Genomic DNA, 26898 nt, shown 5'->3' on the forward strand with positions numbered 1-26898 from the left:
AATTAAAATTAACAGAAACAACAATAGAAATGCAATGGAAAGGAGAACAACGAGAGGCACAAAGCCCCGGGGGAGGGGGAATGAACCGCCGAAACAAACCGCACGCAACGCAGCCCCTCACCACCCGCTGACCGACGCCATGCCCGAGCCGCAAACTGCCCCCCCTTAATATACTGGTCATGGTGTCACATGGTATGGAATGAACCTGCCATTAGCCAGTCGGGGTCAGCCGCCCCCCACCATGGCTCCGCCCCTCCCAGCCCCCCCCCCCCCCGCCACTCGGCAGAGCTATGGAAGCTGGAAAGGTAGCCGACCCCCCATGGTGAGGAGAATTAACCCCTTCTCAGCCAAAACCAGCACACCAATCTATCCGACATACCCTGCCACACATAGCTATCGAGCCTTGGGGCAGATCTCTGGATGATATTCTTAACTTGCTTATTAACCTTAGACAGAACTGACACTGTCTGCCAAAGCAATGTCAACAGATATATCTTACCTACCCAAGGATGTTCAAGATGCTGAAAAGTTCCTGTAATAAAGGAAGAGGCATCACAGAAGATGGTAGCTAAGGTGCCACTCTGTATTTGCTCCATAAAAAACTCTCAGAGGAGGAGGTATAATTGCTAATTGTCTCCAGGAGGTGGTAGCTGAAGTACAGTAACAGCTTCCATGCAAGACCCAAATAACTGATAATGGTCAAGGCCAGCGTTTTAATAACAAATCTCCTAGGCAAAACATCTCTAATCGCTGCAGAGCTCAGCAAAGTACAAAAACCAACAGCAATTTTTAATGTGTACTTTACAATCAGCATGGTATAGTCTGGACAAACTAATGTTGAGAACAGATTTTTCAGTGCTGTGACTAGCAACTGTTGTTATCTCAAACCCTTCGAGCTCCATCTTGGGCGCCAATAAGGACTGTCGTGGTTCAGCCTCAGCTGGCACCTAAACACCACGCAGCCGCTCGCTCACTCCCCCCACCCCTCTGGGATGGGGGAGAGAATCGGAAGAGCAAAAGCAAAAAAAAAAACAACCAGACTTGTGGGTTGAGATAAGAACAGTTTAATAATTAAAGTAAAATAATAGTGATAATAAAGATTATTATAGTAATAACAATAATGATAATGTAATACAAAGGAAAAGGGACAAAAACAGAAACACAAACGATACAACTGACCACCACCCGTCGACCGACGCTGCTGGTCCCCGATTGCTGCCTCCCTCCCCTGGCCAGCCCCTCCCAGTTAACATACTGGGCACGACGTTACATGATATGGAATATCCCTTTGGCCAGTTTGAATCCGTTCTCTTAGCTGTGCCCCCTTCCCTCCTGGCTTCTTGTGCACCCAGCAGAGCATGGGAAGCTAGACATGTCCTTGACTAGTACAAGCACTACCCAGCAACAACTAAGCCATCGGTGTGTTATCAACATTGTTTTCATACTAAGTCCAAAGCACAGCACTATACCGGCTACAGTGCAGAAAATTAACTCTGTCCCAGCTAAAACCATGAGACACCTTAGCCCTTGATTTATGTGCAAAGGTAAAAGGTAGGGATGTTAGTAAGTTAAGAATAAACTTTTTCATGGCAGTTGGATAAATAGTAGTGTTAGGAAGCTTGACTAGTTTTCTAAAAACAGTAAGGCTAATTTATTAAGAAATCACATTGTTAGTGCTTTTGTTATCCCATACCTAATAGCCGATTCACCAAGAACTTGGTAATGCTTTTTGGGTTCTTTGTTATGTTCTTATTTGGTATAAACCTAATCTCTCCATTTGTTTTCTAGACTGTAAGTGCCTTGGTCTGAAGATCATTGTTGTTGTGCTGATCTTCCAGTATTGATACCTGTCTTGGTCCTTTCTAAAAATTTCATGATTCTCTTGCTTGGAGATGAGAACTGTATCTGAGGGAAGGAGGGAAAAAAAAAATTTTTCTTGCTGTAGTCTGTTCACATTTGATTTGCTGTTTCTTAATTTAACATCTCTTATATTGGTTCATCTGTAAACATATATCCTCTTCTGTTTCTATACTGTTGCTGAGCATGATTAATCAGTAAAAGTGACCTTGGTTCCTGTTAGAAAGAGAAGCCATTTTAGTGAGCATTCTATGACTCTAGAACTTCTGTGTTTTGGGTTTGGGTTTTTTTTTTGTGTTGTTTTTGTGGGTGGGTGGTTTTGGTTTTTTTTTTTTTTTAAAATACTGGTCTGACATAATTGGATTCTTTAGAAAATTTCTCTGGAATTTCTTTTGAAATTAATTTAGAAGAGTGTGTTGGATGACTTCAGTAGAGTGATTTATAACAAGTTATTTGGGTGACACGTAGTTTAAAACTTGTCTCTGTTTAATGATAGTGGATTTTGTGCATCTTACCTTATAGTTTAACTCTGGTATCAGAGGTACCTAAAAACTTTAGTATGAGCTCACTGCATAAAAAAGAACTAGCAGCTCAACTTAGTAGTGCAGTTAAATGCTTACAAATCTGCTATACTTCCTTTTAGAAGTTGGAACATTCTCCTCTGTCACTGGAAGCCTGCAGTAGTCCTGTTCAGGCCAGAATACAACAATAATTATCAGATATCAAGTTCACATTCCACAGCTCTTACTAAAACTTACTCAAATTACAGCAGCTTTAGATTAAAGTGAACTCCATCTGTGCTCACTAACAGATCTGTGCTCACTAACAGATCTCCGCTCTGTTGTGCAGAGATGCGGAATATGCATTTATTTGGGTCTCCCTGTAAAATGCAAGTGGATGTTAATTATGTTTTCACTAGCTGAATTTCTAGTAGTGTGTATATAATGCTTTTGAGTCATTGACAATTTTGCAGTATTTAGCTGCAGAGCATGATTCACATACCCTTATAATTCAGGCAGTTGAATCTATTTCTTTCCTTTCTGTGATATTGTTCAGCTTCAGGTAATATAGTTTGCATTATCTTGCATTCTCTTGCTCGCTGAGAGATGTTTTCCCACCTGTGGAGAGAGCATGGGGTAGAAAAAGTACTCTTGGGTTTTATCTTGAGCCATTACCTTCTCTTGCCCATTTTCAAACTGGAGAATTTTACTGAATTTTGACAGTATTTCTGGACACGTAAACACTGTTTCCATTAAATCTAGAGAAAATATGGCTTGTGGTGGTCCTGAGCATTTAGTCTTTTATTAAGGAACTTTAATGTGGCCCCTAAAATTAACTTTTAGGGACTAATTTGAAAAATCAGCTTCTAGGAAGCTAATGAAATGGCTCCTGCAATCCATTCTAGATAGTACCGGAAAATATTTCAACAAGCTAATTTTGCCACAGCTTTCTGATCAGACCTTACACAAGATGTTTCATCCCATTTATAAGAGGAAATAAAGGAGTGAATGTTACAGTTGTATTTTCATGATGCCTGTGATATATTTGATTAGTGTGACACTTTGGTAATAAAAGCACAGATGCTATAAATGAGATGAGGCTAGTTAGATTCTAAAAACAGATCTGTGTGAGAAAATAATACCAGAAAACAGAAGGGAAATAATGGTCAAAATGCCACAAGTGTAATCCTCTTGTAAGATAAGCATCTGAAAAGTACTAATTTCTTGGGTGTTTGGTGGTGTGGGTTTTTTTGTTTGTTTGGTTTGGTTTTTTTCCCCCAATTACAGGGACTTGCCATGAGGTGCTGAAGCCTTGTTTAATTGATTTGGAGAGACTGGACCTAAATGGCGCAGCATGACTTCGCTCCAGCCTGGCTTAATTTTCCTACTCTGCCATCATCAACAAAGGTATGCTCTTTACTGGTCTTTTGAACAGGCAGTCTCATTATTAGAGAAGTCTGAATGTCGTAACCTCAATCATAGTAAAAATGCAAATCACTTTATGAATATGTGAAGGATGATAACAGATGATATCTACCAAGCCTTGCTGTCGCAACAGCAAATAGTTGGACCTTGGTTATCAAGCTCATACCTCTGGTAGGGGTTTTCGCTTGAGCATCTGACTTCATGGAAAGAAGTATGTGCCTGGACACATTGTCAGAGCTGTTGTTGGATTAAGATTGCCTTAATCAGGAGTTTAAAATTAATTATAGTATTTTGTGCTAGAAGAACCGAGACAGAGGCATATGCTTAATGTTCTTGCTTCTGATTTTGCTCTGTCCTCTATACATTTTACAGAAGTGTTATTCTGTCATTCAAGTGATTAAAAAAAAAATATGTTTTTGAAATAGACCTTCTGAAATGGCTCTTCAGTTGCTGGTGGGATGGTTGCTACTACTGGTAGTTGTAGGGGAATAGACAGGGATCGGCGACCGGAAGATCACGGGATGTGATGGAAAGATAGACTCCTCCCCATAGGAGTGGCAGGAGCAGGAAGCGCAAGAGCTATATAAGCGTGTGACGCAGCTAAATAAACGGACATTTTGTATCCATCATATTGATGTCTGTGCATCACTGTCCCCAGGGTGGGTAGAGCCCTGTGTCCCGGAGGTATGCGGCCCAAGATAAGTTCTCCCATAGAGGCGTACAGCAACAGGTAGTGTGTGGTGCTTTCAAATAGTTGTGTATTCTTGCAGTGGTTGTTTCATCTAAACTACTGTTACTTTATACCATGAGACAGCTTGGAAACAATAAATGGCAATCTCTGAATCATTAGGATTTGTAAGTATTCTAGGAAGTCTTGAATACGTCTGTCTCATATAAATGTTGGTTTGGTTTTTTTTCCTGGCCTATCCTTCTACTCTTTCTTAATTTGTGCGAATGCAGAAGCAGAGGCAGCACTGGATATTTCAAACTCCTGTCATCTGTTTTATTTCCCTATTTGTAGACATGTCGCCTTCATTATAACCTTTTGAATGCAGTATCCATATCTGCAGCTGTGAGAGTGGCATTGCCTTGCTTTAATGTATTTATGTAAGCTTCTTGCTGTCTTTCATGTCCATGGAAAATGTTTAGCCTTTATAAACTTATGGAAATAGGCTTGCGCTATTGTTAAATGCACGGTCGGCTGTCAGTATTAGTTGTGTTCCCATTACTTATATATGTCTATACATACACGCAGACATTTTTTAAGTCAGGTCATTGAATGTCCTTATTTATTATATTGCTCTATTCATCTTTTTTTCTACATTGATCTAGCTAGCTGCTTTGTTTAGTATAGTCTATCAGCAACTGTCAGTTGCTCTTCTGGGAACATTAGGCCTACCTGTTCCAGGATGGTTCCTGTGATATGTTTGCTTTCATTCTACTTGATTGCTGAGATATTCAACTCTCTTGAGCTGCTTTTTCCTATTGAAACACATTTTCAATCAAAAAAGTAATCAGAGCTTAGTTTAATATGGTGTCACGATTGCAAAACAATCTTTCTCCGCATAGTTCAACAATCTGTTGGAAGAGCTTTACCTGCATACTTAAAGTGTCAATATAGCAGGATAAAAATAAATTCCAGCACTACCCCAGTACTACTCAAATACATCTGGAGTGTGGGTTGTATTTGTCACCTCATTCCTGAATTGTGGGAAATTTCATTGCAAGCATATGTTGTGGATCCTGCTCTCTTCCATGAATCTTTGCCTCAAGGAGTTTAGATGCTTCCTTTCTTCTCTTCCAAAAACTCTGTAGTTGTATATTTTTTCTCCATTATAGTCTTTGTGCTTCATTGTTTGAAATGCAGCTTATTTCCTTGCATTACCTCTTCCCTCAATGATCAGCATTCTGTGATATAGAGCACATTTGGCTATTAAACACTTGAAAAGTCTTTTTGGTCCTACCCAACGTGTAGTAATTCCTAGTTTACAGGAAAAAGCTTATCCTGTCATTCCTCTACAAGACAGGTCTCAAATGTTGTGCCACCCTGCTCCCTGTCCCCACCATTTCCTAGAACAGATGTTTATTTCTGCTTTCCATAGCTCAACAAAGCAGCTGAAGAGAAGAGCAGGCAAGAGGGATGAAGAGGAAGAATGGGGTGAGGAAGGCAAGGTGTCTCATGTTTCATACAGAATGGAGCTGAGATGAGGCTATGGGATCAACAACATTTAGACTTGAGAAGGAGAAACTGAACTCTGCCTGGTCAGTTTTTATTTCCCTGAAAGAGGCACTTTTAGGAATTGCATCTTTGAGTTTGGTTTCCTCCTCAGTCCTGGGTAGCCAAAGTTTTCCCTTACGTAGGTAAAGGCTAGCATTAGAAAAACTTGATGCCAGGAAGCTGGGATTGTGAATGAGTTTTCTTAATGTGACTGATACAGATTACAGCTTGACAGAAATCCATCTCGCCTATTGCTGATGACTTCCTCTTAAGGATAAGCTTTTATATCATCTCCCTGTCATTTACATAGCAAAGTCTACCAAGATAGCTGGGTATTCATTGCTCAGTAGCTTTAGTTCAGGTCTGGAACTAATATATTTCCATCAGTGCGATATTGCAGTTGAGCAGGTGGAAATGGGAAAGTGTTGTGAATAGCAAAGCCATCTTGGGATATGGACGAAACTTTTCAGAAAGGATTGCTGTAAAATGTGTATGGTGAGATTGCAGATAGACTGGTAAATTCAGTAGTTTTTGCAAGCTTACTGTTACTTCACGTTAAGCAATAAGACTTATACTTCAAAAATCTGTATTGCTTGCTTTCTTGATGGCTGGATCAAGTCAAATAATTTCTCAACTTCCAGAAAAATTGGCAGTAGTTTTCATGTTGCTTACAAAGTTTACTGTCATCTTTGCCACAAGAGGCTTGATAGACTGATACACCCATCATGTGGGGAAAATGAAAACTGCATGATCTTTGCATGCAATTTAGAGACTTTAGATGCATTATATCAAGTACAACTTAAACACTATATAGAAAGTGCTGTCAGTTGTAGTTTGTGAAAATGTGATTGTTCTTCAAAGTTCATACAAAAAAAAAAAAAAAAGTTAAACTCCAAAGGCAATATTAGAAGGTTGTCATATGAAAATGAACACATGAAGCTATCTTCTAAAATTTCATCTATGATCAACAGATCTGGAGCTTTCAGAAATTTTTGGCAGCTTATTAAAAGTTTGTTTATAATGATTATTTTTTTTTACTTAAATATTGAGATTCATTATAATTTGTTAACCGCTTAGATATTTTGATAATGTCTTGTGGTTTTCTGGTTTTTTTCTCTCCAAGTTTGTCAAGGAAATAATTCACTTCCCAGATCTCAAACTGAGAGGGAAATCCCTTTTCATTTGACTTCTATACAGTTTGGAAATACATATCTGTTGCTTACTTCAGTTTGAATTTTAAGCAGTGGATTTTGAACAGCACCTTGAGCTCTGATGGGGCATTGTCAGTAGAACTTAGGTGTTATTTTCTGTGTGATTGTCTTGTGGTGGTGGTGGGGGAGAAGGAAATAATTTCTTCAACATATTTTCCAAAGTAGGTAAACCTATTAATGTGATTTCCTTTTTTTCTGTCTGTCTTCTCACTTTGACCTGTGGAGTACTTTAAATATTAATATGGCTTGTTTAGAAGTTAATGGATAATAACTGTTGAAATAAACTTGGGGCTTTAATTTTCAAACATGCACCATTACTGCTATACTCCTCCCCCGTGTTACTCAATCTGGAGATGGAGCAAGCTTCAGGCAGCAAAGTTGATACTTTTGGTACAGTAAAGTTCATACTCCCTGGAACTACTAAGCTTACTTTGCTCACATTGTACATTTCCACATAGCTGTGCATTTATGCATTTGCAGCTGTTATGGCCCTGGGAAGTATTGGATCTCTTGTACATGTGCAATACAGTGGACATATATGTGCACAGTATGTGCTGGAGGGAAGGGGGCTTTGCTTCATCTGCAGGTTGGCTGTGTGGCAGGGAGGTGTTGGGTAACACAGCTCTCCGCTATCACTCACTGGTGTATGCGTGGCATGTACAAGAGTAAGGCTAAGCACTACTTTTGCAGCATAAAAATCCAAGAATAAATTTTCAAGGTGTAACAGCAAAAGAAATGTTATAATGTTAAAATAGTAAAGCCAGATAGAAGTAATAGGGAAGACAGCTGCTGTAAGACATGATCTTTTTTGTTTTAATCACCTTAGGTATGAGTTCTAGTCAGGATGTGTTTTGATTTCTGAGTGCTATTCTCAACATAAGGTTTTGGGTTATAAAGTACTTCCTACTGGTATATTAAAGATTTACTTCTTCAAAATTTCTACAATGTCTACTTATAAGCTGATAATTTGAAGTATATTTGTGAATCTGTACACTTTTGACTCTAGGTTTTATTTGTGTTTCATAACTAGTTGCATTTACTTTATTAAGTTATAATGACATGGATAATTAACCGGGCCTTTTTTGGGGGTACAGCTGCCTCTGGTGGAAGCAACTCCTTGCTTTCTATGCAGTGCATGTGTGTAGTCTCTAACCTAACCACCCAAATTAAGATCCCAGACTTCTTTCCTGTCTTCCAAACTGTGATCACATATCCTTTGTTACCTTTTTTATTTTTTTTTCTCTTCTGCCACATGTCACTTGTCCTTTGTCGTGCTGCCAAACCAAAATTAACACTTGGGTTTTTTTACTTTGTGTCACAAGCACGGTCCTCAGCACTGTTTCAGTGTCCTGGATCGGACGATATAGCTTCCATTTCTGTTAGCATGGGAGATGATGACATAACTCTCAACATACGAATACTTGAGAACTGCTGTATTGTCTGCCATTCATAGTCCTTCTAAAAATGGATTGTATATACCACAAGTAATGTACATATAATTCAGTTTTGTTATTAGTCAGATATCTCAGGTCTACCACTTGTGCTCCTTTACAGTCATCACTGAACTTTGAGAAACATTCTGAAAATTTTTTGTGGACAGAGAATCATTATGAAGCAAGTCACAGAAGACACAACTCTTTAGATGAGTTTGATCCTAACGTTGGATGGCCTAATGGAGGTATAATTTAGCTTTCATGGAACATTTTTAATACGTTTACATTGTTGCTTTGTAGCACTTTGGCTAGACAAAAAGTCTGATGATAATAGCTGTCCTATGCCAAATGCTGTATTCTGTAGCAGAACAGAGGTAATGGGAAGACAGATCTGGGAGACGATGTTGGTTAAAGTAGTGTGAGTCCAGGTGTATTTCTCTCTTAAGAAGCAGGAGGTCAAGTTAATTCTCTAGCCACCAACATATGAGTAGTCAGAAAAGGGGTTTGGCTTCTTAATGTTGAACTACTACCCTCTTTCTTTGGCACTCTTTTGTGATATTCTTCCCTGCTGCTTATGTGAATGAAAACTAAGTTTACTCTGTTGTCACATCCCAGAATATAGAGCTGCTTGCTTAACTCCTCTACCAATTTTGCAAAAGTAGAATGTTCTTTCAAAACTGTTAGTAATTACATTTCTTTAAAATTTAAAAATCTAAGGGCATTTTGGGAAAAAAGAGAAGAATGGTTGGCGTTCACAAGGCAGAAATGGTACAGAAAATATAAACTATCGTGGGGGATACCATGGTGGAGGTTCCTGCACTCGTACCAGCGCTTTCCACTGTGGAAAAGGCCAAGGACTGCCTGAAAACAATGTATCTGATAATGAAACTGGGAAAAAGGAAGACAAGGAAATGCCCAAACAGTTTGAGGCTGAGGATTTTGTAAGTTAATTGCAATTATAATAAACAAGGTTTCATTGTTTTGTTTCTGCAACTGTCATTTTGTCCATTACAAGGTACTTCATGAGATTTCACCAGTTACAGATCATCATATAAGGGATCACCCTTCCCGTAGGTAAGAGGGCGTTAGTCATTTGTCCGCTAACTTGTTTCTCTTTTTAATATCCAGTTTTTTATCATTATGTTTTTATTATTGTCACTTAAGTGTTTAAGTGAAACTATAATTGGGTTCTAAGTTTATTTCATAATATCTTACCACAGTTTACTGTGGCATGTGTATGTATTAAATTCTACACAAGTACCTTACTAAAAATCCAAAGTACTAACAAAATTATTTTTCTGCCACTGGCTGTTTGAGATCTCATGCTTCAACCTAAAACTGTAGAATGTAAGGGGAAGGGTGAGTTTCCTCTTTGAAGAACCATACATCACTGTGTTTTGCCTTCTCTGGACAAGTCATATAACTGTATTGAATGCTGCTTGAGATGTTTTGTTGGAAAAGAGAAATAAGTGGGTGCTGATCTTTTTGGGTTGCGGGGGAATTGTCTAGTCTGTCTCTATTTAAAAATCTTTGACAGCAGAGGTCATACTTCCAATATTATTGTGACTCTATTTCATTGGTCCTATAATTCAAGACTTTTATTTTTAAATTTTATTTTCAATAATGATAAATTTTCCTTTCAGCCATCTTTGAATCCTGAATATGAGAGAACAACAAGCCAGAATAAGTCTTTAGCGGCAGGTGTGTGGGGTGAGTATTTTTGATGTTTCTAAATATAAAAATGTAGTGGAGATCTGAAGTTGGTTTTATTTGAAACATAGGAATTTTTTTTAGAATATTACAAAAGTATAGATTGAAATTGAGGAAACTTCAATATTATTACGATGTAAGTATCCTTTTGTTAGAGAGGTGACACTTCCATTTGGATATCAGTCTGTTGGTCTGTAGATGCAGCCACAACTAGGCTTCTTTCCAAAAACAAGTATACGTTGTCTTGTAAAGAAGTCAAGAATTTATCTCCCAAGAGGAAATGCAATGAAGGTGGGTCACTGTCGTGGTTTAGCCGGCAGCTCAGCCCCACACAGTCGCTCGCTCACTCCCCCACCGGTAGATGGGAGAGAGAATCAGAAGGGTAACGCTCGTGGGTTGGGATAAGAACAGTTTAATAATGAAAATTAAAAGAAACAACAACAGAAATGCAATGGAAAGGAGAACAACGAGAGGCGCAAAACCCCGGGGGAGGGGGTAGGGGAACGAACCGCCGAAACAAACCGCACGCGATGCAGCCGCTCACCGCCCGCCAACCCGGCGATGCAGCCGCTCCCCAGCCGCAAACTGCCCCCCCTCAATATACTGGTCATGGTGTCACATGGTATGGAATGAACATGCCATTGGCCAGTCGGGGTCAGCCGCCCCAGCCGTGGCCCTGCCCCTCCCAGCCCCCTGCCACTGGCAGAGCGCGGGAAGCTGGAAAGGTAGCCGACCCCCCACAGTGAGGAGAATTAACCGCTTCTCAGCTAAAACCAGCACAGTCACCTAAACTAGTGATGTGATTGCTAGCTGAAGACTTCATAAATGAATGCTCCTGACTGATTAGAGCTGTTGGAAGATCTTGGAGAGAAACCTAGGAGGGCTGGGAAGAGCAGGTTAGTTTGCAGAGATTTAAGGTCTCTTCCTGGAAGCAAATGTCTTAAGCTGTTGGTTGTGTTTATGAATTACTTGTAAGAAAGCCAATCCTGAGAGTGGGCCTTTAACTGAACTGTTGTCTAGGTTTGTTTTCTCATCTCCACCTGATAAATTTGGCTACCGCTTTACAGTTCTGTGGGCTTTAAGTAGTGAATTGTTCACTCTAAGAAGGTGGCAGCTTTAGACTGCACAGGTTTTAAAGTAATCAAGTTACTCAAAATAAGAACCTTTCTCTTTGAGGAAATAAGTTTAATTAAACATAAAAGCTTCAACTTACTGTTGTTAATAGTGAGGTCTGAAACTTGTTGCTCATTTTAAATGGTACTTTAATTTGCTGATTCTTTTTTTCATACTTCCCCAGTGTGTTTTGCGTTCTTAGGTAACACTAGGTGTAGGCCAACCCCTCAATATAAATATCTAATTGCTAAGAACTTTTGCAGGAGCCTAAACAATTTGACTGCTTTCCGTTTTTGTGTATTTAGCAGCTTTCATGTGAAAGTCAGGAGATATAGTTCTCTCGCAATAAAAGAGTAACAATAGCTAATTTTTTCCCCCAACCAAGTTGTGGAAAATTATATAGCAACTTGAGTGTTTTACAACCTTTGCAGCACTCTGGCTGTGGCTGCTGCATGATGCGGCTCAATTTGATCTGAGAGAGGGCAAGTTTTCCAGGCTCTTTAGGTATCGCTCTTCACAAGCAAAGGAAGGAACAGTTGTTAGCTACGTAGATCTGTAAGCTACAGTGCAGTGGCTTGTTACAGCTTACAGCTTGGTGTCTTACTTGGTTACAGCTCTGCTGTTGCAATCCTTGTTTTGTAATTGAAAAACTGAAATTAAGGCTATTCTTATTCCCTATTAATGGAAACCTAATATTCAGGATGAGGAATTTTACCATCCCCTTTTAATGACTGTTAAAAATGTATACTTCTGTTAGATTCCATTTTAGCTTGTGTATATGGGATGGGAGCATGTGAGTATTATGAAAAGTCTTTTCATAAAGTTTAATGAGAGCTAAGTATGTAGTTACCACAAATGTTTTGTAACATCTACCTGCTAAACAAAGCTAAAATCACTTATGCTTTTAAGATAGGATTTTTTTAATATAGGATATGGTGACTCGACCTGTGAAGTAGAAATGCTTGCAGAGAGAGGAAATAATCTTGGAAAAGGTTGTTAATGTAGCATTGGAATGCATGTGCAAAAATAAAATTAGTGTTTTATTCACTTTTTTAAAACTTCAGAACTGTTTTTAATAGGTGTTCTTTCAAACTGTTAAATGTCAGTTACTTAGTGAATATGACAGCTGACTGTATGTCTCCAATTAGTGCTCTCTTGAGCCTGGAAATGGTATAAGCTTCAGATAGTCTATTATGCATAGAGATAGAGAAACTGGTCATTACCATGGTCCACAGTAGTATGCATCTCTTCTCTCATGTTTATAGAGAACATTGTGTGGAACATTTGGCTCTAAAATGAGTTGTTAATAAATACATGAGTAATTATTCTTTAGTAACCTTAAAGGGACATATGAAAACCATAATCTCTTTTGAAGATTAGGTAGCTATTAACAACTAATAGTATTTGGATTTTAGATTTGCAAACAAGAACTGTGTAGCTAGCTTCTTTGACTGAAGGATATATTTATTTTTCCAAAAGTAAAATTCCTCCATTGCCAAGTGAAATATTTTATAAAAGATGGTTGTGGAAAATGGAACAGAACTTGTGTTTACCCAGGTTTGTACAGTGTGTTATTTGTGGAACTAATACTGGACCAAGTTCCTGATTTATGCTGATTTGCTCTGGACCATATGGCTATCCAGTACCCTATGAACTAGGGACTTAAGAATGTATACACATGCGTGCATATATATATATATATACACACACACACTTTTTTTCGTCCCCTCCAGAGTACCCTTTGAATCCTAAATCTAGATCTCCAAGAATGCTGGTCATTAAAAAGGGCGGTACAAAAGAACTGCAGATATCTGGATTCCCTGTAGTAGGAAGTCTTCATTCACAGCCAGTAAAGAATGGAACTGGCACAAGTGTTTATAAAGGATTAGCCCCTAAAACTGCTATTCCACCCGCAAAGGTGAGTCTTGAATACTGGTGGCATGAACAACATGCTGAAAAAAAATCATGCTCTAATTTTGAATGTGCTTATTTCACCCCCGAGAGCACTGTTCCTAGAGTATTATGCTTTCAAATTGTGCTAAGTGCAGAACATCCCGACAGTGAAGGGAAAACACTTTTTCTCATTTTTCTTTTGAAACTACACTGCAATTGGATCTTTTTTTTTCCCCTCATTTACCTTTTTTGAGAAGTGCAAGAGCTGTCCAAGGGAGAGTGAAAAGGATGTTTTTAACTTACAGAATAGCAATGCCTTTTTTATATGTTTTTAACAGAAAAATAGATATCTAGTGGAGAGCTATAGTTGGCATAAACATACCTCCAGAATTTATCCTAGTTATTGATACAGATGTGCTTAGTGTCATTCTGGTCCCTCTCCATATGCAACTTTCCATGTTCATCTTTTGATTTTATTTCAGGAATTTTTCTGTGCTCCTGAGAGCATCTGATGGAGCTGTTAACTCTCTTAACATACTGCATTAAAAACACTACTTCCAACTGTTGAAGACTCATATACATCAAATATGAGGGTTTTAATTGTTTGTAAATTTAAGTCTATATAAAAAGTGTAAACAGTATTTGTGGGATAGGATGAATTGCTCATAAACTGTCTCTTTTCCACAATAAAACAGGTATTTGCTGTAAATTATGGTTGTAGTTATGATTAACTTTTGCTTAATCGTTTTTCTAAATATTCCTGAAAATAATCCTATTGTAGTTAATGACTCTCTAAATTTTTGTTTAGCCTACGCAGTGGAAAAGCCAAGCAAAAGAAAATAAACTTGGGAATCCATTTTCTCATGAATCTGCATATGGTATTGGCAATTTCAGTCCTTTCAGAAGAACTGCCAAGGCATTTACTGTATCACAGAATTCAGTGAAAGAGGTAAAGCAATGTCTGTAGTCTTTATCAAATTTAAGAAATTTTAAATTTGTTTTGTTGGATAACTGGATCAGTAAGTTTTATACAGAACTATATTAAAGAAGTTTATTTTTGTGGAAATTAGTGTGGGAGAGAAAATTACAGAAGGTACATCACTGCAACATTTGCTTTGTAAGTTTGATTTGGAGTAAAAATGGTGCATTAGGAAGTATAACCTGGTAGGTTTAAACTTCAAAACTGCTAATAGTGTGATACACTTCAGAAGGTCCACTGTTTGTTAGCAGGGCTCCATAAGTCTTCATCTCTGGGGTTACATGTAAGAACTATATATACTGAAATAGAAATATCTTCCCTCTGCTTTTGACTGTGGATATACGTGAAACCTGAAACCACAAGTGCCTGTGAGTCTTTGTCTTTCATTCAAAGTTCTCTAAATGAATAAATTTCTAATAGTCGTTCTTTTTTCTGACACCCCCACCCCCCAGTGTAATTGGTCAAATTCGTCATCCCCTACTGACAAAGTTGGTCAGCCTCGTTTAACAAAATTGACAAGAACACGGACTGATAAGAAGAGTGAATTTCTGAAAGCATTGAAACAAGGTAGAGTTGAAGAGGAACGTGAGGATGAGAAGCACGCTGGGCAAGAGAAGGTAGTTTTGTTCATACCTATTGTAGATCCAGCAGTAACAGTTCTCAGACTGACCATAAACAACTACTTATTTGGCTGTAAACAGTTATTAAGTCATGGCCTTGATACCTAAATGAGGGAAAGGAAGTACCTTTTGGTGAATTTCAAAAAACGTACTCCAAGTACTGCTCTTTCTCCAGTACTACCTAGTAGTTGTCTCTTCTTTCTGCAGTATTTGCTCATACCTGTTAGGGAAAGATATGCCTGAGTTATTAGCAACAAAAACATGAATAAATAAGCTCAGTACACTAACCTAATCATTGTGAAGGGCAGTGTTTCACACTGTTGTGGTTTAGCCCCAGTCAGCAAATAAGCACCACACAGCTGCTTGCTCACTCCCCGCTACCCCAGTGGGATGGGGGAGAGAATTGAAAGGGACAAAATAAGAAAACGCGTGGGTTGAGATAAAGACAGTTTAATAAGTAAAGCAAAAGCCACACAGACAGTCAAAGCAAAAAAAAACCAAAAGGAGCTTATTCACTATTTCCCATCGGCAGGCAGGTGTTCAGCCAGTTGCTCTGCTTCTATTGCTGTAACCGCCCCCATAGGGCCTTTGCTGCCATCCGTGAGTCAATATAGAGATAGAGCACTGGCCACTTTTCCCACTGAGCAATGTCTAAAACCAGCAAGATGGCTTTCACCACTTCAAACTGGAGTGATTCACCTTCTCCTTCAGTAGCCTTCCATCTCTGATGCTTTCCCACAAGGTGACAGGACCTGTCAGTGAACAGGGCATATTGCTTCTCATCTTCTGGCAGTATGTTATACAATGGGGCTTCTTCAGTACACATCACCTCTTCCTCTCATGATATTCCAAAATCTTTGCCTTTTGGCCAGTCCAAGATCACTTCCAAGATTCCTGGGCAACTGGGGTTTCCTATTCAAGCCCATTGGGCGATCAGTGCAACCCATTTACTCCACGTAGCATCAGTTGCATGGTGTGTAGAGGGGACGTTTTCTTTGAGCATCCAGCCCAGCACTGGTAGTCGGGGTGCCAGGAGCAGCTGTGCTTCAGTACCAACCACTTCTGAAGCAGCTCAAACCCCTTCATATGCTGTCAATATATCTCTCTTTCAGTTGGAGTATAGTGGCCTTCAGACCCTCTGTATCCCCGACTCCAAAACCCTAGGGGTCGACCTCGGGTCTCCCCTGGTGCTTTCTGCCAGAGGCTCCAGTGGAGCCATTCTCCCTGGCTGCAGTGTAGAGCACATTTTTTACATCTTGTCCTGCCCGGACTGGCCCAAGGGCTACTGCATGAACTGTCTCCTGTTTAATCTGTTCAAAGGCTTGTCGTTGCTCAGGGCCCCATTTGAAATCATTCTTCTTCTGGGTCACTTGATAGAGAGGGCTTACAATCACACTGTAATTTGGAATATGCATTCTCCAAAAACCCACAACGCCCAAGAAAGCTTGTGTTTCCTTTTTGCTAGTTGGTGGAGACATGGCTGCTATTTTGTTGATCACATCCATTGGGATCTGATGACATCCATCTTGCCATTTGATTCCTAAGAACTGGATCTCTTGTGCAGGTCCCTTCACCTTGCTTTGTTTTATGGCAAAACCGGCCTTCGGAAGGATTTGGACTATTTTCTCTCCTTTTTCAAAAACTTCTTCTGCTGTGTTGCCCTACACGCTGATGTCATCAATGTATTGAAGGTGTTCTGGAGCTTCTCCCTGTTCCAGTACAGTCTGGATCAGTCCATGGCAAATGGTAGGACTGTGTTTCCACCCCTGGGGCAGTCGATTCCAGCTGTACTGGACGCCCCTCCAAATGAAAGCAAACTGTGGCCTGCACTCTGCTGCCAGAGGGATTGAGAAGAATGCATTAGCAATATTAGTTGTGGCATACCACTTGGCTGCCTTTGACTCCAGTTCATATTGAATTTCCAGCATGTCTGGCATGGCAGTCCGCAATGGTGGAGTGACTTCATTCAGGCCATGATAGTCTACTGTTAGTCTCCATTAGATTTCTGCAGTGGCCATATGGGACTGTTAAAGGGCGAGTGGGTCTTACTGATCACTCCTTGGCTCTCCAGTCGACGAACGAGCTCATGGATGGGAATCAGAGGGTCTTGGCTGGTACAGTATTGTGGACGGTTGGCACCAGTTGTTCTTTGACCCTCAGCAGCCCCACAACAGAAGAGTCCTTCGAGAGACTGGGCAAGGTAGACAACTTTAATTCCCTCCATCTCCAAGGCAGCTACACCAAAATCCCACCTGTACCCTTTTGGGTCCTTGAAATACCCTCTCCTGAGGTAGTCTATGCCAAGGATGCACGGAGCCTCTGGGCCAGTCACAATGGGGTGCTTCTGCCACTCATTCTCGGTTAGGCTCACTTCGGCCTCCAATACAGTTAGCTCTTGGGATCCCCCTGTCACTCCAGCAATACTCATGGGTTCTCCCCCTGTATAGCTTGATGGCATTAGCGTGCACTGTGCTCCGGTGTCCACTAAAGCTTTATAGTTCTGTGGGTCGGATGTGGCAGGCCGTCGGACCCACACAGTGCAGTAAACCCGGTTATCCTTTTCCTCCACCCGGCTGGAGGCAGGGCCCCTCTAGTCTTGATCATAGTAGTCGTCACTCATTTATTGTAAATATGAATCACAAGTGTCTCTATTAGGATCAGAAATAAAATCAGCGCTTCTACTCCTCTATCTGGGGAACTGCTTACTGGAAATTGGAATCAGAATGTTGTGAGTTGGAAGGTAGCCACAAGGATGATCAAGTCCAACTCCTGTCCCTGCACAGGATAACCCCAAATTTACACCATATCTCTGAAGGCATTGTCCAAGTGCCTCTTGAATATTGTCAGGCTTGGTGCCATGACTACCTCCCTGGGGAGCCTGTTCCAGTGCTCCAGCACTCTCTGGGTAAAGAACCTTTTCCTAATATCCAACCTAAACCTCCCCTGGCACATCTTTCATCCAATCTAAACCTTCCCTAGCACATCTTCCTGCCATTCCCTCGGGTCCTATCATTGGTCACCAGAGAGAAGAGGTCAGCGCCTGCCCCTCCTCTTCCCCTTGTGAGGAAGCTGTGGACCGTGATGAGGTCTCCCCTCAGTTTCCTCTTCTCCAGGCTGAACAAACCAAATGATTTTAGCCACTTCTCTAACCCCTTCACCAACTTTGTGGCCTTCCTCTGCACACTCTCTAGTAGCTTTATATCCTTAATGTATTGTGGCACCCAAAACTGCACACAGTACTCAAGGTGAGGCTGCACCAGCACAGAGTAGAGCGTGATAATCACCTCCCTCGACTGGCTAGTAATACAGTGCTTGATGCACCTCAGGACATGGTTGGCCCTCTTGGCTGCCAGGGCACACTGTTGGCTCATGATCAACTTGGTGTTGACCAGAGCCCCCAGGTCCCTCTCTGCAGAGCTGCTCTTCAGGCTCTCGTTCCCCAGTCTGTATGTACATCCAGGGTTGCTGTGCCCCAGGTGCAAAATCTGGCACTTGCCCTTGTTAAACCCCATATGGTTGGTGATTGCTCAGCTCTCCAGTCTGGACAGATCTCTCTGTAGGGCCTCTCTGCCCTCAAGAGTGTAAACAACTCCTCACAGTTTAGAGCAGCAACTTTCCTAGAAGAACCTCCCTGAGTTATTGATTTTCCTTGCAAGTCATCTACCCATGCCTCTAGGGTCAAGGTAGATTTTCCATCCAACTTCCTCGTCCTTTCTGTGGTCACACAGGTAAAACCATAGAGTGACCTGTGGTGTGTATTCTCACTCTTGAGCAAAAGGATGCTTACTCCTAATGGCTGAGATACTAGTCCATACAGGTGGGAAGTAGGACATATCTTCTTTGAGTTTTGGAACTCCTGGGACAGTTTCTCCACAGCTGAGACAAGGGAAGAAGATATATTTGCTTTGTAATCCCAGCGTCTATCATTTTTCTAGGCAAGCACTGGCAGTGAGTTTACATGTGAAGATGGTGCGGTCTATACAAAGTTCCACCTTGTGGGTCGCGTGCACTGGGCTTCATCTGGTTCTTTGGGTGACTGTTTGTTGTCCAGGTCACCATAAATCACCTCAAGCACGGCTAATTCCCTCAGGTACTGGATACCTCTTTCTATGCTGGTCCATTTTCTTGGGTGATATATAACATCTTCCTTGAAGGGATAACTTACTTTCACATCAGACAGGAGCGATCTCCAGAGCCTGAGGTCTTATGCCTCTCTTCCAATTGCTTTGCCAATGCCCCCTGCCCCCTTACGTAGAAAGTGATCCTAGTTGTTTGGCTTCCTTACCAATTCCAGGCTACTGGCTCTGTAGGATAGGGATCTGGGGGTTTCTGCGTTGTGTACAAGTTCTTCCTCTTTCTTCTCCTGTTCTTGTGATGGCCCTGCTCTTCCATCATCTCTTTCTAAATGAGTTGACTTTCGTTTCCAAGATTTATTGTGTATAGGGGCAACTGATACTGGCACAGATTGGTTCCCTGGATCAGCTGCAGTGCCTGTCGTGGGGATTTGAGTGGCCGCAGTGCCTGTTGCTTTCTTTTTCCTTGTCTTTTTAGATTCAGAGACCTTCTCTTCCCCTTGAGGGTACTGAATAGTGTTAAATAGGGCTCGATAGGCATGAGCCAGGCCCCAGCACATTGTAGTGATCTGTGTCTCTCTGGAGTTACCAGGGTAACAACATACTTCCTCTAAATAATCTACTAATTTTTCAGGATTCTGTACTTGTTCAGGGGTGAAGTCCCAAAACACTGGAGGTGCCCACCGTCCTAGGCATTTGAAACTTTTTCTATGATGTCTCTGCCTTTATTAGAACAACCTGTTTGTATCTTTAACATCCTTGGGTGGTTAAGGTATACTTCTTGTTAGTTTTTGAGTATGTTGGTTTGGTTTTGACTAAGCAACTTAAGAATATCACCCAGAAATCTGCCCCAAGGCTTGATAGTTACGAGTGGCAGGGCATGTGGGATAGCATGGGCAAATACCTAGGGCAGATGAAGCCCAGTGCGCACAACCCATGTGGCGGAAGTTTGTACGGAGCACACCATCCTCGTATGCAAACTCATTGGCAGTAATGTCCTGGAAAGAGGACAAGGCACCAACAGTGGCGGAGGTGATTGATAGACTCCGGGATTACGAAACAAATATCTCTTCCTGCCTTGTCTCTGCTGTGGAGAAACTATCCCAAGAGGTCCAGCAACTCAAAGAAGATCTGTCCTACTCCCCACCTCGACAGAGTAGTGTCTCAGCTGTTAGGAATAACCGTCCTTTTGCTCAAAGGAGAGGATACACACCACGGGCCGCCCTATGGTTCTACCTGCGTGACCACGGAGAGGACATGATGAGGTGGGATGGCAAGCCTACCTCGACCCTACAGGCACGAGTACATGAACTGCAAGGAAGAACAGTCACTCAGGGAGGCTCTTCCAGGAAAGCTGCTGCTCCAGTTTCCAGCGAGCAAGTCCCCAGACAGAGGAATAGAAGTGCTGATTTTATTTCTGAGCTTAATAGAGAGACTCTTGATTCACATTTACAGTGAGTTGTGACTGCCATGATGAAGACTAGAGGGGCCCTGCCTCCAGCCGGGTAGAGAAAAGGGATAACCGGGTTTACTGGACTGTGTGGATCCGATGGCCTGGTACATCAGACCCACAGAAGTATAAAGCTTTAGTGGACACCGGCGCACAGTGCACCTTAATGCCATCAAGCTATACAGGGGAAGAACCCATGAGTATTGCTGGAGTGACAGGGGGATCCCAAGAGCTAACTGTATTGGAGGCCGAAGTGAGCCTCATTGTGTGTGCAGCATTGTGGCAAGATATTGCTGCCCGGGTAGAGAACCTGGTTGTGAAAGTACGTCATGTGGATGCTGACGTCCCCAGGAGTCATAGAATCATAGAATCTATGACCAAATACCAGTTAAAGCTCAAGGCCAGTGTTTTAATAACAACTGTCCCAGACACAACATCTTTAAACACTTGAGAGCACAGCAAACTGCGAAACCCAACAGCAATCTTTAACATGTACAGTAACAAAAAGAGCATGGTGCAGATTGGATGAACCAATATTGAAAACAGATGAGTCAGTGCTGTGAACCGCAACTATTATCTCAAACCCTTTATGCCCCAAGTTGGGCGCCAAAAAGGACTTGTGGTTTAGCCCCAGTCAGCAACTGAGCACCACACAGCTGCTCGCTCACTCCTCCCTGGTGGGATGGGGTAGAGAATCAGAAGGGTAAATGTGAGAAAACTTGTTGGTTGAGATAAAGATACTTTAATAGGTAAAACAAAAGCTGCATGTGCAAGCAAAGCAAAACGAGGAATTCATTCAGTGTTTCCCATCGGCAGGCAGGTGTTCAGCCATCTCCAGGAAAGCAGGGCTCCATCAAGCATAATGGTTACTTGGGAAGACAAATGCTATCACTCTGAACGTCCCCCCTTTCCTTCTTCCCTCAGCTTTATATACTGAGCATGATGTCATATGGTATGGAATATCCCCTTGGTCAGTTGGGCTCCCCCTCCCAGCTTTTTTCTGCACCTGGCAGAGAATGGGAAGCTGAAAATTTCCTTGACTAGTGTAAGCACTGCTTAGCACCAACTAAAACATCCCTGTGTTATCAACGCTGTTTTCAGCACAAATCCAAAACATAGCTCCATCCTAGCTACTATGAAGAAAATTAACTCTATCCCAGCTGTAACTATGACACACACCTTGGCTGTTAGTTATCCTACAAAACAATTAATGGAAAAACTTGTTTCTGCTTCTCAAACAATTTATTTTCTAATTCGAGTGTTTAGATAGTCAGGTGGTGTCTGTCATAGGGACAGTAGTTTAATTTATGCATATATTAAAAAACCTGGTTTTACTCCCTAATTGAGAACTTGGAGGCCTCTACTGTATATAATATTATATATCAGTTTTCTTTCAATCTGGATCAGTTTATGCAGTGCTTAGCTGGCACCTGAGAATATTTGTGTCATTGTTACCAGCCACCAACAAGACATAAGCATAGTTATAGGTAGTCCAAGTGAAGATAAGTAACGTATTATTCAGGATGAGGCAATTAAAAGCCTATGTTTGCTGTAAATGAGCAGTTTAAAGTGTAAACAAACAAACAAACAAAAAAGGGCACATATTACAAATCAGCCAGACAAATAAAATGAGTGGTTTTGAGGAAGGGTTATTCAGATTCAGAGACATGAAAAAAGAAACAGTGCCATTGTGCATTACTCATAAAAGATTGACTTTTCTGACCCTGTTCCTATTTCAGGGAAAATAAAATTTTCTGTAATGGGATGGCACAGCTTAGCTCTATGTGTCAGTTGGGAAAGGTCTGCATCTTTCCATTAGGCTTTTTATGGCTGAGCACCCCAAGATGGGTGTTGGGGGTAATGCTGTTCATGTGTGCTTCAGAAATACACAAAATTTTGATTTAAGAGTTAAAAAGTCTTGGGAAACACTGTCTTGAGCTTCAGAATTCTGAACGTGAACTTGGTGGGAGTTTGCGTTCCTGAAATTGTCTTGAGTTCTTAATATCTTTATGACACTTATGTCAAATGCCTTTTGTTGTTCCGTTGTACACAGCTGATTTTCAGAAGCAGTGGTTTTGTGGGGGAGGTGAGGTTTTTAGTAGTGAAAATTGTAATGTCCTTCGACAGGTGTATGTAACATGTAACCTGGAGTATTTGTTGGTAAGTGCGTGCATCCTCTTCCCTGCCCTTGCTGTGTCACTAACAGGTGTGAAAAGATGTTAAACAAATCATAGAATCATAGAATCGTTAAGGTTGGAAAAGACCCTTAAGATCATCGAGTCCAACTGCTAACCTGTCACTGCCAAGTCCACTGCTAAACCATACCCTCAAGCACCACATCTACCCTTCTTTTAAATACCTCCAGGGATGGAGACTCCACCACCTCCCTGGGCAGCCTGTTCCAATGCCTGACAACCCTTTCAGTGAAGAAGTTTTTCCTAATATCCAACCTGAACTTCCCCTGATGCAGCTTGAGGCCATTTCTTCTCGTCCTGTCGCTTGTTACTAGGGAGAAGAGACCGACCCCTGCCTCGCTACAACCTCCTTTCAGGTAGTTGTAGAGAGCAATAAATTCTCCCCTCAGCCTCCTCTTCTCCAGACTAAACAACTCCAATTCCCTCAGCTGCTCCTCATAAAACTTGTTCTCTAGACCCTTCACCAATTTTGTTGCCCTTCTCTGGACACGCTCCAGCACCTCAATGTCCTTCTTGTAGTGAGGAGCCCAAAACTGAACACAGTATTTGAGGTGCGGCCTCACCAGTGCCGAGTACAGGGGCACAATCACCTCCCTGCTCCTGCTGGCCACACTATTCCTGATACAAGCCAGGATGCCATTGGCCTTCTTGGCCGCCTGAGCACAATGCTGGCTCATGTTTGGCTGGCTGTCAACCAACACCCCCAGGTCCTTTTCCTCCAGGCAGCTCTCCAGCCACTCCTCCCCAAGCCTGTAGCGTTGCATGGCGTTGTTGTGACCTAAGTGCAGGACCCGGCACTTGGCCTTGTTGAATCTCATACCGTTGGCTCTGGCCCAATGATCCAGCCTGTCCAGGTCCCTCTGTAGGGCCTTCCTGCCCTCCATCAGATCGACACTTCCACCCAGCTTGGTGTCATCTGCAAACTTACTGAGGGTGCACTCAATCCCCTCATCCAGATCATCAATGAAGATATTGAACAGGACCAGCCCCAACACTGAGCCCTGGGGAACACCACTCGTGACTGGCCGCCAACTGGATTTGACTCCATTCACCACCACTCTCCGGGCTCGGCCATCCAGCCAGTTTTTAACCCAGTGCAGAATGCACTCATCCAAGCCATGAGCAGCCAGCTTCTCCAGGAGAATGCTGTGGGAGACCGTGTCAAAGGCCTTACTAAAGTCCAAGTAGACAACATCCACAGCCTTCCCCTCATCCACTAAGCAGGTCACCTTATCATAGAAGGAGACCAGGTTAGTGAGGCAGGACCTCCCTTTCATAAACCCATGCTGGCTGAGCCCAATTCCCTGGTTGTCCCACATGTGCTGCATAATGGCATTCAAGATGATCTGCTCCATGACCTTTCCTGGCACCGAAGTCAGGCTGACAGGCATGTAGTTCCCCGCATCCTCCTTCCGACCCTTCTTGTAGAAGGGCGTCACATTTGCTAGTTTCCAGTCATCTGGGACATCCCCGGTTGACCAGGACTGCTGATAAATGATGGACAGTGGCTTGGCGAGCTCCTCTGCCAGCTCCCTCAGTATCCTCGGGTGGATCCCATCCAGCCCCATGGACTTGTGAACATCCAGGTGAAGGAGCAGGTCGGTGACTGCCACCTCTTCAACAACTGGGACTTCATTCTGCATACTATCTCCATTTCCCAGCACAGGGGCCTGACAACCCTGAGGATGACCAGTCTGATTTTAAAGACTGAGGCAAAGAAAGCATTAAGTACCTCAGCCTTCTCCTCATCTTTCCTGGCAAGGTTACCTTCCGCATTCAACAAAGGACGGAGATCTTCCCTGGCCCTGCTTTTGTCACTGATGTATTTATAAAAACATTTTTTGTTATCTTTAACGGTGGCGGCTAGTTTAAGTTCCAGCTGGGCCTTCGCCTTCCTAATCTTTTCCCTGCATAACCTCACAACATCCTTGTAGTCCTCCTGAGTCACCTGCCCCTTCTTCCAAAGGCAGTAAGCTCTCCTTTTTTTCTTCAGTTCCAGCCAAAGCTCCCTATTCAGCCAAGCCGGTCTTCTCCCCTGCCTGCTCGACTTATGGCACACGGGGACGGCCTGCTCCTGCGCCTTTGAGACTTCCTTCTTTAATAGCATCCAGTCTTCCTGGACTCCTTTGCCCTTCAGGACTGCCTCCCAAGGGACTCTGTTAACCAGACTCCTTAACAATCCAAAGTCTGCCCTTCTGAAGTTCAGGGTAGTGGTTTTGCTGATCCTCTTCCTTCTCCAAGAATCGAAAACTCTATCATGTCATGGTCGCTGAGCCCAAGACAGCCTCTGACCACCACCTCACCCACCAGGCCTTCTCTGTTCGTAAACAGCAGGTCCAGCAGGGCACCTCCCCTGGTTGGCTCGCTTACCAGTTGTGTCAGGAAGTTATCTCCCACACACTCCAGGGACCTCCGAGACTGTTTTCTCTCTGCTGTGTTGTATTTCCAGCAGATATCTGGTAAGTTGAAGTCTCCCATGAGAACTAGGGCTAGAGATTGTGAGACTTCAGCCAACTGTTTGTAGAGTACTTCATCTCTCTCCTCATCCTGGTTGGGTGGTCTATAACAGACTCCCACCAGGATGTCTGCCTTATTGGCCTTCCCCCTGATCCTTACCCATAAGCACTCAACCTTATCATTACTGTCATTGAGTTCTAGACAGTCAAAAGAGTCTCTAACATACAAGGCTACCCCTCCACCTCTCCTTCCTTGCCTGTCGCTTCTAAAGAGCTTGTAGCCATCCATTGCAGTGCTCCAGTTGTGCGAGTCATCCCACCATGTTTCCGTGATGGCGACCACATCATAGTTTCCCTGGCATGCGATGGCTTCCAGCTCCTCCTGTTTATTCCCCATGCTGCGTGCATTGATATAAACGCACTTCAATTGATCTGTTGATCTCTTTTCCAACACAGGCATGCCACCCCTAGGCTCATTCCTAGCAAGCCTGGTTTTATCCCCTTCCCCCTTCATATTTAGTTTAAAGCCCTCTCAACAAGGCCTGCTAACTCATGTAACTAATAGTTGTCTTACTTCCAACGTTCATTTTAATGATCATCAGTAGAAGACATGGTGTGCAACTTGAGCGGATAGGGGGATAACTGCACAACAGACTTTTATAACGTGATCCTGTTGATGGCATTTTAAGGCCTGCAGTAATAGATTTCACCTCTGAAATAATGAGGCAAATTGTGATCAGCAGCTGAATCACGCTTGGAAGAAGCTATTTTGCACTAATGTATTAAAATTGTTTAATATCTTTATGAATTTTCTTTGATAACGAGATGCATTCTTCAGGCATATGATTTAACAGGTGAATATATGTTTACTGGGGGTTTTGTTCTTAAGAAATTCTTGCTGAGCATTCTAAAATTTCTGGAGGCAGACAACACTGAGTGGAAGGGGACTCTGAAGTATGATTTTGTACAAGTGCAGAACTGGCTGATTGAGCGATTGCCTCCTGCTATGGACAATGCTGTTATATGTCAAGTTTAGGGATTTTGTTGTCAAAAGGATATTAGCTAAATAATGTTCATACTCTCCTCTCTGTTTTTACAGTTGTTAAGACTTCTGAGGTTCTTTGACTCATTACTAAATAAGAATTGCAAGTTGCTTGAATGAGTAGAATTAAAAGAAGCATCTCTGGTTTATAGGATTAAAGAGCTTTTAATAATTGAGTGAACCTGAACAGTCTGCTTTCTAAATAAAATTTCTTCATAGTTCTTATTTCATGGCTAGTAAGTTATAGTTGCTGTAACAACAGCCTGAGAAGCTCTGTGATGTGTGCATGTGTGTAGGGGAAGCTGTTGTCTGAATTTAAAGAGCAGTATCCAATCTTTCTGAACTTGTGGCAGATAAATTTGCTATTTGAGGTAAGTTGGCCCTGACCTGTCCCTTAAACTAAGCAAACTTGAGAACTCTCTTGCTTTCAAAATTCTCCTGACACGCATGGCTCTGATATTTAATTAGGAACCTTGTTTGTAAGTTCAACAGATAACTTATTTAAGCTGCCTTTCATACTTATAGAAATAAGAAGTTTGAATTTTAAGATATGTTTGAAACTTTGTAGAAAAAAGTTTGAGTTGAGCATTGGAGTTGCTTTCTATATTACTTGATCAGTGGCAAAACTTAAGATTTCTGTAGTATCCGGGTATTGCAAACTCTAGAAGTGTGAACAGAATTACCCCTGAAGTAGTATAGAACGTCTTCATTTAAACAGTTTAA

The 26898-nt window shown here is 42.0% G+C and overlaps 1 protein-coding gene across 9 annotated transcripts in view; it reads left to right on the forward strand.

The window, feature by feature from the left end:
- LOC135310873 (vasculin-like) overlaps positions 1 to 26898 on the forward strand; it is a 54862-nt gene that overhangs the window by 21315 nt on the left and 6649 nt on the right. For 5 of the 9 annotated variants that reach the window (XM_064439958.1, XM_064439956.1, XM_064439957.1 and 2 more), the window contains exons 4-10: positions 3645 to 3764; positions 8766 to 8889; positions 9362 to 9585; positions 10288 to 10354; positions 13201 to 13385; positions 14169 to 14309; positions 14792 to 14956. In XM_064439958.1, the coding sequence (XP_064296028.1) occupies positions 3702 to 3764; positions 8766 to 8889; positions 9362 to 9585; positions 10288 to 10354; positions 13201 to 13385; positions 14169 to 14309; positions 14792 to 14956 (969 nt within the window). In that variant the 5' untranslated portion in view covers positions 3645 to 3701. Of the gene's footprint in view, positions 1 to 2159; positions 3765 to 8765; positions 8890 to 9361; positions 9586 to 9659; positions 9719 to 10287; positions 10355 to 10563; positions 10646 to 13200; positions 13386 to 14168; positions 14310 to 14791; positions 14957 to 26898 lie in introns of those variants that run through there. The other 4 variants (XM_064439960.1, XM_064439961.1, XM_064439962.1 and 1 more) reach the window with 4 other exon arrangements.

This window comes from Phalacrocorax carbo (genome assembly GCF_963921805.1).
Source record: "Phalacrocorax carbo chromosome W unlocalized genomic scaffold, bPhaCar2.1 SUPER_W_unloc_4, whole genome shotgun sequence".
Lineage (NCBI taxonomy): Eukaryota > Metazoa > Chordata > Aves > Suliformes > Phalacrocoracidae > Phalacrocorax > Phalacrocorax carbo.